This window comes from Pinus tabuliformis, chromosome 3_1, assembly GCF_031772625.1.
Source record: "Pinus tabuliformis cultivar Carrire ecotype Pingquan chromosome 3_1, CPIR1, whole genome shotgun sequence".
Lineage (NCBI taxonomy): Eukaryota > Viridiplantae > Streptophyta > Pinopsida > Pinales > Pinaceae > Pinus > Pinus tabuliformis.
Genome location: NC_142301.1, coordinates 40,880,824 through 40,891,672, shown reverse-complemented (window position 1 = coordinate 40,891,672; position 10,849 = coordinate 40,880,824). Strand labels below are relative to the sequence as shown.

Here is a 10,849-nt window from a genome sequence, read left to right as displayed (position 1 = left end):
TAATTGAGAATATTGTTAAAAAAAATCACTATTAAATCTTGAAATTACTATTAATCTTAAAAAAAAAATCGAGGAAAAAATGCGTTCATAATATATCTTTTATTTATGAGAGAAAAAAAAAACATGCCCTACTATATATTTCTATCCTACCTTATATCCATGATATAATTCCCTTTTCTTCTCTAAGTGTGGTTCACTTATGTGATTTTTGGTGCTGGTTGGTCTCCGGATTCACCACAAGTTTTATTATCAAGGGTGGCTATGTCTTGATTTATATCCCAATCTATTAATACACGTTAGAATGTTGCATTTGGGAGAATAAAATTTGATAATGAATCTTAACTCTGTTACCTCAAGGATACAATTGATACAACAAATAACTTTCATTTTACTATCTCAAGATAATGTTGTAACTTTGAATACATGGAGTACTGTGTACGTTAATCAAGAATACCAATCACATAAGACACAAACTAGATTAAAAAATGACATTTTCTTTCTTTCTGGTACATTATCATCCTTTTTGAGGTTGGGAATGCAGCATATTAAAATTACTTCTACGATACTTTCCACCTAGAAATTAACAGTTAACTCCTTTATTTCCTCCGATGAAATTTCCTGAAAACAAAACACATTATTAGAATTAGTGGATTACTCAAGAAAAAAAATGTGAAGTGGGGGATGTTTTTAATGCGTGTTGTGTTAAAACGTACAAATTTTAATGCATGTCAGGTCAACCCTTACTCAGAATTATTGTACCTTACTTAAGAACACAATCTTATTAGGTATAAATTATTTCACTGAAAAAGCTAAAAGTACACCTCAAAAATAGCATTGCGGGTTAGATTTGTATGTAGCCAAGGTTCGAAGAGAGTTACCTTCACCATTAGCAAAGTAAGCTAGTTATATCTATTTTGCAAACACATAATTATTCAAATAAAAGAAAGTAATTTATAATTTATCATGCTATTTAGTTTTATTATTGAATTTTGAAAAGTATGAATTAGCTTTCATATTTGAACAAAGGTTACAAATGCTACAGATAGTATATATGGTTGATTCACTTTGTAGAATACATCTCAGCAGGGTCTTATGCAATGTAATGACTATCAATCATGTTCAAATGTACATAAATGTCATGATAAAATTCTGTTGTCACTCATGACTGGACTTGGACGACTGCACCATATTTTTCTTCAATGTTATACCGTGAGAAAGCTCATCCAAGTTTAAAATACGAAAGTATAAATTAGCTACCCAAAATGGGTAAGTGGAAGTTGCACTTTATTTGATAAACTTCCCAGAATAATTCTAAGTTCTAACAAAATGCAGCAAGTCGGTGGTAACTAAGTCCAGTTGTGTATTAAGTCATTTTCATTATTTGATTATGTACCCGTTAGAGTGGATTAAGGAATCTTTCACACTACTATGCTAATGGTGTATATATATATATAGTGTCGTGTAATTTAACTAATAAACGAAATGGTCATTTTCTGGTATCTTTTCCCACATATTTTGTCAAAAATATTGTAGAAAAATTTAACAATTATAAGTTTAAGATATTTAATATGTAAAATAAAAAAATTAAGATATTTAAGATTTATCTCCAAATAGTTATGTTTTTTTTTCCCTTTTAATTTAATTAATTAAAGAAATGTCATATATGAAATGAGTTATAGGGTTCTTAAACATGTGGTATTGATAAGCCATGGTATTGGTCAATGGTATTGTAACAAATCCTATCTGCAAATATGGTAAAGTGGGCATGAATCTCCATGGTTAAGAATCATGAAGTAAATGTTTTAATGTTTATCATGAATTGACCACTATAAACATTTACCAACCATTTTGTTTATATGATTACCGTAGTAACATATGGCTTCCAAAATTTTAATTTAATTATCAATAATTACAAAACTAATTCTACTACTATGTTTAATTTATATACCCCTAAATGACATCAAGAAAATAATTATAACTTACTAAATATTTAATAAGAGCCTCATGTAATATACATCATTTCAAACAAAAGATGTTATTCTTAATGGTATGCTTTGTCATTCTACTATTTGGTACTTTAACATATATGAGTGCCACTTTAAAAATCTCTCCAAGAAAACTAATTTATGCTTAAAAAAATAATAAGACACTTAGTAAAAGTAATAATTTAAATGTATTTTTTCTGAGCCTTATGCACAGTGAAAAAGTTACTAAAATATTAAAGGATATAAATCCTATGATAGATTAAAATAATATAATATATTATATTTTATATTACTATTATTAATATTAAATAAAAATATATATAAAAAAAATAACAATCCGAGGTTACACCAAGTGATTTGTGAATGAAACTATAAATGAATTAAAATGTAATGAAAATTCAATTTCAAAATGTTTTAATTTTGAAAGTCAAATTTTCAACATCGAAATATCGACACCATTTTCTACAGCAGATGTAGTTAGCTGTTCGTGGCCATAATTTTAACACCATCATCCTTGTTGAATGTCCACCACGCATATGTTTCCCACATACACTTCGGCAAATACAAAGTTTGTACAACAACGAACGATATATCGTGATCTTGATTTTATTCTCTAGACATTCAACTTTAGGAATGCATGGGAGATTAGGAAGTTTAAACAGATCAAACATGTTGGGTAACATGTTGGGTATGCTCACTTTTCCGACTTCAAATTCGCTTCCATCAAGCTGCTAAGTCATCCATAGATTAAATATCTATACTTGAAATTCACTCCCATCCAGTTGTTAAGTCATCTCTAGCTTAAATATCTAAGAATACTCGTCACAATTGGCCATCGAATTAGAAAATAAAGAAAAAAAAATAAAACTTAAAAATCAATACAATTTAAGATTTTGTTTAATTTTGTCTTCCAACCCACCAATGCAATAGCTGGTGCAAATATTCACGGGGACATTTATTAATATTGAAATCCTCTAGCATCACAAACTTTGATGTTGTCTAAAATGAGTGGCCTCTCTCGAGTTGTATTGTTGACCAAGGAGCTCCTCTCATACAACTTTTATCTATTTTCATGAAGGTCAGACCACTACAGTACTAGAAAGGTTTGAGCTATTTTAACTTGGCAGTACCTTGTCGAACTGTTAAGCAACTCACTTTATGCATGCCTTTAATGTATAACCATATATTTGTCAATCCACAGAGTAAGATCTATATTACCATCTTAGTGTCTAGAGTCGATGTATATTACCATACTAGATCACACAAAATTTCGTGGAATTTGGTTAGGTCTAGGTAGTCATTTTTTTATTTTTTAAATTTCCCGCAGGTTAAAAATTGCAAATAAAATTGTATCTAAATTGTAATAAGTGTAGTCTAGAGAAGTTGTATAGGGTATGAGTAATCAAAATTATGCCTCTCACCCTCAACTTTCTACTATGACACACTTTGAAGGGTTAATGATGTGTTTTGGACTCTCAAAACCCATTTTTCCTAAGTTTAGTGGGAAATCTAGCAATTAATTAAGCCAGAAATTAAATAAATGGAGAGAAATAAATATCCACACATGCTAAATGTTGTGGAAATGAGGTGGAAAATTATGGGGGAGTTAAAGTGAAGTCCTAAGGTGATGTGGACTCCTAAAATCAAGAAAATGACATGTGCTCAAATAAAATCGAATTTCTCGCATTAAATGAAAAAACTGCATGGAAATTCAAATTTGTGAAGTTAATGCACATTTGGGAGGATTTGGGAGAATATTTGGTGGATATTTTTGTGGGAAGTCCCTACATGGATTACCAACCATATACACTTGTCATTCCACCATAAAATTCGAATTTGGAACATAAGGGAAGAAGAAAATGATGTCCACTTGCTAGAATTTGATTCTTACACTTGGCATTGGAGCTCCATTCAACAAATTCGAATTTCTCTTTGGGATTGTCACCTCATGCCACTTGTTTAATCACTTCTACATTGGGATTGGCTTCAATGCCATTTGTCATTGTCATTCTTCATTGGGATTTGCTTCCAACTCTCTATATAATAGAGTCATGGGCTCTCACATTGTATAAAATTGTTACTAGCTATTGTGCTTGCGGAAGCGCTGCTACCTTGTACACTTTCCAAAAAATCAATAAAGACTTTGGGGTTTCATTCATGAAGTGTTCCGCTTTTTCGAGTGTGATGAATTGCTGAACATTGGTATAATTCCCTTTACTCATGCTTTGATCTAATTTTCTTCCATATGCTCTTGTAGATTTGTTAAAGTAGAGTTATCTTGCATTGACATTTGATTTAGAAGTATGCTCTAGGTATAGAATGCTCTAGTTGGTTTTAAATAAATCTCTAGAATTTCTTATCATTGTTTATTGCTAAATCTATATGGAACTAATTATTGATTGGAGTTTTGTAGAGGGAACATTTTGTTGGGATTACAAGATCAAGTGTGAGGGGAAGTCTTTGGAGAGACCAACCCACTCTTGATACATTCTTAAAGGAGCTCTCATTTGTTCTTTGAACCTTCATAGCCTTATCTTACAGAGTGGTTTTGCGGGGATTTCGGCACATAGCTTGTACACAAGCCGAGAACTTCTAAATTTATATCTTTTTTAAAAAACATTGTACTTCATTTCTTTCATTTGTTATCTAAGAGCTTGAAGATGGCTAAGCAAACACGAGAGTTTACTGTCATTCTTTAGCTTAGCCTTTTGTAAATTATAATTGTACATATACATTTTATCTTGTTGATTTTTCCATTAATACTTAACTTATTTCGTAGCCATTGTTTGGATTGTTTGCTAACTCTTGTGTGGCAGATTTTGAAGAGAAAATTCCCGCAACATCTAAAAAGTGTTTTCAGGACCTTTGGCAAGTGTTGGGGGTTCGATTTCCAAGGATGTCGTGAGCCCTTTTGAGGCTTACTTTGGCCAAGTCGAGTTCACTAAAGGACTGCTCATTTTCCTCTTTAAGCCGTGGGCATTTGGAAGAAACTCACACCTTGTTTCCCTTGCATAAGTTTTGTGAGATCTTGTCACTACTTTCTCAAGAAAGGAGGTCTAGTGTCCAAGTTTCAAGCAATTATTGTGAGGACTCTCCTTGAAGTATAGTTGAGAACTTTGAAGGGTCCTCTTCTCATTCTAATATTAATAAAAGATCTAACTTGCTTGTGGGAGCTTGGGATTTCTCCCATGGTATTCTATCTCCCCATTTAGAGGGAGGCTTCTCTTGGGTGGATTGACATTTGCATGGTTTAAGCTTTCATACTTCATTCACTTACATGCATGCTTTAATTGGGAATTAACACAACCTCACTATCACATTTCATTAAGTTAAAGTTTGTTACAATTTCATTTGAACTTTGCATTTTCTTTCTCATTGTTGCTTAATCAATGAATGAATTGAATTGATTTACAATGAGCAATGAAGCTCAATAAATAATACAAATGTATTTATAGAAATAGAAATAGCAAGTTTCTAAGAAGAAACTACTAATAAGATCACAGACAATCTTATCCGAATGAGCATTAAATACTAAAATAGCATTATTCTAATACCCTCCCTTAATGCTCAATCTATTTACAACACCGATAGACCCTCTGAATTTTACAAACTTATCAGGACCAAGGGGCTTGGTGAAAATGTCTGCTCGCTGCTCCGTTGTGGGAACATACAACAATTGAATGGATCTGTCTTCAACAAGCTGTCGAAAGTAGTGACAATGGGTTTCCACATGCTTTGTTCGTTCATGGAAGACTGGATTCTTGGCGAGTTTGAGCACTCCTTGATTATCACAGAACAAGGGAGTAGGACCTGCCTGGGAAACATGCATATCCGCAAGCATACGTCGAAGCCAAACTACCTCACAAGATGCCTTAACTGCTCCCCGATACTTTGCTTCTATCGAGGAGAGAGCCACTGCCTGTTGCTTCTTACTAGTCCATGTGACAGCACCGGATCCCAGACTAAACACATACCCAGCTGTAGATTTACGGTCATCAATCGAACCTGCCTAGTCGAAATCTGTATAACCACTGAGTGTAGGATTTGAACTCCGAGTGTACAGAAGTCCATAATTAGGAATGCCACTCACATAACGCAGCACACGCTTCGTTTCTATCCAATGATCAGCGTTAGGAGCTGACATGAAGCATGAAATGTAGCTCACTACAAAATTGATATCAGGTCTAGTGGCAGTAAGGTAGATGAGGCTGCCCACTAATTGCCTGAATAAAGATTCATCCACAAGTGGTTAGGATGACTGAGCTAAAAGTTTGAGCCTTGGTTCCATAGGAATCGTGGCAGGTTTGCAATCCTGCATTCTGAACCTGTCCACAAGACTTTTGGCATACTTGGACTGAGAGAGAAAGATGTTGTTCTCAGTTTGCCAGACTTCAACCCCCAAATAGTGATGAAGAAGTCCCAAATCTGTCATATCAAAAGTGCTGCACAAATCCTGTTTAATCCCATGGATCAAAGGTGTTGAACTGCCAGTAATGATGAGGTCATCCACATAGACAACCACAAACAGAATATCATCACCAGTATGTTTGATATACAGGTTTCCATCAGATGGACTTCGCTGAAAGCCATGATTTGTTAGGTACTAATCAATTTTCATATACCAAGCCCAAGGGGCTTGTTTCGGACCATAGAGTGCTTTGGCTAATCTACAGACTTTCTGTTCTTGACCAGCAACCTTGAATCCTGAAGGCTGCATCATGTAGACTTCTTCCTGTAAGTCACCATTCAAAAAAGCACTCTTTACATCTATCTGATGGACTTTCCAACTGAACTGAGTTGGTAAGGCAAGGATGAGCCATATGGTACTCATCTTGGCTGTAGGAGCAAAAGTCTCCTCATAGTCTATGCCTTCCTTCTATGAGAACCTTCGAGCAACAAGGCGAGCCTTATACTTGTCTAGGGTTCCGTCAGCTTTGTATTTCACTTTATACACCCATTTGCAGCTAATGGGCTTCTTCCCTGTAGGAAGATCAGAAAGGGTCCATGTGTGATTCTTCTGAAGACTCTGGAATTCAGCTTCCATAGCATGTTCCCACTCAGGTATACCCTTAGTCTCTGAATAGGTTTGAGGCTCAAAAATACTGTGTAGGTTAGCCATAAGAGCAAAATTTATTGTAGGTGGTTGTTTTCTCTTATTTCTGGAAGTTCTACCTTCAAGGAGCTCATTATCCCGGAGATCACCAATAGTTTTAGCCCACCATTTAGGTCGGAGAGTAGAATAACCAATATCTGGAGTAGGTGGAGGAGGCTCAAGAACAACAGGAGTAGCAAGAGGAGGATTATTTTCTAGAGGGAACTGAGGTAGTGCATAATCAAATACTGATGCTGCATCATCCCTCCCATCAGGTGGACCTAACAGAAGAAGAACACTGGGAGGCTAATCCTCTAAACACTGCTCAGAAGGAGGGGACTGAAATAACCCTCTGTTTTCATCAAATACTACATCCTGACTGAAGATAAGACGATCAGTGTCTAAATCTATCAGCCTATAGGCCTTGTGGTGATCATTGTACCCTGTCATCATGAGTTTCTGGCTTTTGGAATCCAACTTAGAGCACTTAGCAGCTGGAATCCAAACATATGCAACCGAGCCAAACACTTTGAGGTGATTGATCTTAGGCTTACGACCAGACCAAACCTCTTCTGGAGTCTTCCCCTTAACAGCCTGAGTAGGTGATCGGTTAAGAAGATAGACAATAGTAAACATTGCTTCAACCCAAAATTTGTTCGGAACACTCCTGTGTTGTAACATGGAATGAGCCATTTCAACAACCGTACGGTTGTGACGTTCGACAACACTGTTCTGCTGAGGAGTGTAGGGTGTAGTTAACTGGTGTTTGATGCCATGGGTATCACAGAAGTTGGAAAAAGCAGAAGAACAAAATCCCCCCCCGTTATCTGTCCTAAGGGTTATGATATTACAGCCAGACTCTTTTTCAACTACGGACTTAAACTTCTGAAAGATACTAAATACATCAGATTTATGTTTTAGAAAGTACACCCACATCTTTCTACTGAAATCATCTACAATAAGCAAAAAATATTTGCAACCAGTAACTGAAGATGTATTCATAGGACCACAAATATCAGCATGAATTAACTAGAGTACCTTAGATGCGCGCCAAGATTCTCCATCCTTGAATGAAGACCGATGTTGCTTGCCAGCTTGACAGGCGCCGCACACTCCCAACTACTGAGTCTGAATATCAGGTAACCCTGACACAAGTCCCTCCTGAGATAGCTAAGAGAGATACTGAATGTTTAGATGCCCATATCTCTAATGCCACAGAGTGCTGATGGGAGAAACACGAGCTGCTAGAGCCACTTTTGGAGAATCACCAATGTCAAGAAGCTTGTATAGGCCATGATCCTCTAGGCCAACAACAACCGTAAGACGAGTTTCCCTATCAATAATGGAACACTTGTGCGCATTGAACACCACATCAAGTTGAGGAGAGTTCCTCATAATCTGGCTGACAGACAGCAGATTAATTTCCATACCAGGAACATAGTACACATTCAGGAAGATGAGTGTGCGCCCATCAGACTGGATCTGAATTGTACCTCTGCCAACCACTGTGTACTCCTCACCTCCGCCGAATACCACGGAATCACTGAAAGATGAGAAGTCAGTAAACCAGTCACGCCTGTGAGAGAAATGACGTGATGCACCAGAGTCAATGTACCAGGCAGAAGATGGGGCATGATCTGAGGACCTCTTAGCCATAAAGGCGTAAAAGGCAGATTCCTTCTACTCGGAATGTTCTACAACATTCGCTTTCTGATGAGACCCTCCCTGCTTCTTCTGTTTAGAAGCAATCCTCTGTCGGCAATCTTTCTTCATGTGGCCGAACTTGTGACAGTAATTACATTGCACATTTTTCTTCTTAGCAAGATCAGAATGCTGAGAAGAACCTTTTTGCTGAAAGGACCGAGAGGATTGATATTTGGCAACAAATTTTTTTTCTGAGGAGGCTGATGAAGCACCACTACCAAACTGTTGTTTCCAATGATCTTGCTGTAGGAGTTTGGTGCATAACTCTGGAAACTTCAGATCAACATTAATGGAGGTAATGTTGAGTGTTTCTATGAAGTGCTCATAAGTTTTTGGTAGACTTTTCAGAGTGATGACTACCATATCTTCTTCCTCCATGGTCCGACCAATGGCTTCGAGCTGATCTTGAATGTCTTTAATCTTGTTAAGATGTTCTTGTAAAGACATATGTTCGTCCATCATGATAGAGAACAGTTGATTCTTTAGAAAGAAAGCTCTGCTCTTGTCGGATGTCTCGTGCAATTCCTTCCAATGTTGCCAAATTTCGGCAGATGTCTTGCCGGAAGGAATCTGTGGTAACTGATCATCAGTCACAAAGAGTTTGAGAAGCATAACAGCCTCTCGATTTCGATCATCAAACTTATCTTGATCTGCATCAGGTGTACCAAGACTGAGCTCTTTGCCCAAAACGAGTTGGTCAAGATGCCTACATTAAAAAATGGTCAACATTCTCTGTTTCCAGATGTTATAATTGGTGCCATTAAAGCGCTGACTACCTTCCAACATCAGGTTAGTTAGTGAGGCCATCAGCACATTTCCCAAGACACAGAAAACAACAAAGGAGTCCGACACGGATTTCAATGTAGATGTTGGTTGATTTGGACAAAATCTGACAGGGGCAAAAATTCCCCACGCTCAATAATTATGCCTATATAAACATGCATTTGCATGCACTAAAAATACACGTCCAATCTCCGACTTTTGAAAAAAGCTGAAAAAGAAATGCCCTCAGCCCCCACCGATTATGCAATCAAGCGTTTCGACTAAAGTTCCACGCTGAAACCGCTCAGACAGAATGATGAAGCAAAAAAAACAATGTTGTTTCTGCTACCAATTCGACACAGTGAATATGGGCACGAATAAAATAATAAAAAAAACTATGCCTTGATAGTCCACCAGGGTCGACTTCCTGCGCCGGAAAGGTGGGGACATGAAAATGCTGGTGCTGCTTGTAGACTCTGCACCTGTTCTTCCCCTGCGTAATGATCACCCACGTCCTTTGTCGGACTTCATCGACATTGAGATACGTGGTCTCCTAGGTGGACGCCTTCAGAAACGAAATTTCTTCAAGGAAATCATAAAAATCAGTTTCACAGAGATTCCGCAGCCCCTCCGAAGTGCTAAACCGTCCGCACAGCAGGCAAAACGAGACACAATATCGCTTGCACTCAGGGTGTGGTTTACCCACGGTAAGTAAATAGAGAGTGATAAAGATTGCAATTTGGTTTTCGTATAGTGGGCAGATCTCCGTTAAAGAAAGCTCTGCGATGCAATAAACTTCATTAACTGTGGGTGACGTTGGGGGATTTATAACCGGATTGTTGTCTTGCGTTGAAAGTTCAAAGGGTGTTGGCGTGGCTAGCGAGTGGCGCTTGTGCTTGCTTGCAGGTTTCAATGCTGCAGATGTCTGAGAGCTTTACCTTGTGAGAAATACCTCCAAGTGAGCGTATTCAAGATGCCCAGGCACACCTTGGACGTCACCAGATTCCCATCTTCCCTCACGCCGAACCGCAAATCCACTTTGGCAACATGCTGATTGAACCCTGGCGCGCAAATGAGCAAAATGAGCGTACAACAATAAAGTTTTCCAGATTTTCTGTAGGTTGACGCCAGAACGACCAAATAGCAGGACAAAAAAAAAATGAAGAATCGCTCTAAGTCCGCCTCCGCATCAGCCCCAATTTTTTTTTCAGATTCCTAGAGAGCAATTTCGAAATGAAGCATGCAATTTTTCAAACAGTGAAAAATTATTTCGAAAAAAATACCCAAGCTCTGATACCATAATCAA

At 37.2% G+C, this 10,849-nt stretch overlaps 1 protein-coding gene across 1 annotated transcript in view; it reads right to left on the bottom strand.

Moving 5' to 3' along the window:
• Positions 1 to 364: 364 nt before the first annotated feature.
• LOC149185665 (ferredoxin-thioredoxin reductase catalytic chain, chloroplastic-like) overlaps positions 365 to 10,849 on the bottom strand; it is a 215,593-nt gene continuing 205,108 nt past the window's right edge. Inside the window, exon 6 of the mRNA XM_089410762.1 lies at positions 365 to 618. Within this exon, the coding sequence (XP_089266888.1) occupies positions 574 to 618 (45 nt within the window). The 3' untranslated portion in view covers positions 365 to 573. The remainder of the gene's footprint in view (positions 619 to 10,849) is intronic.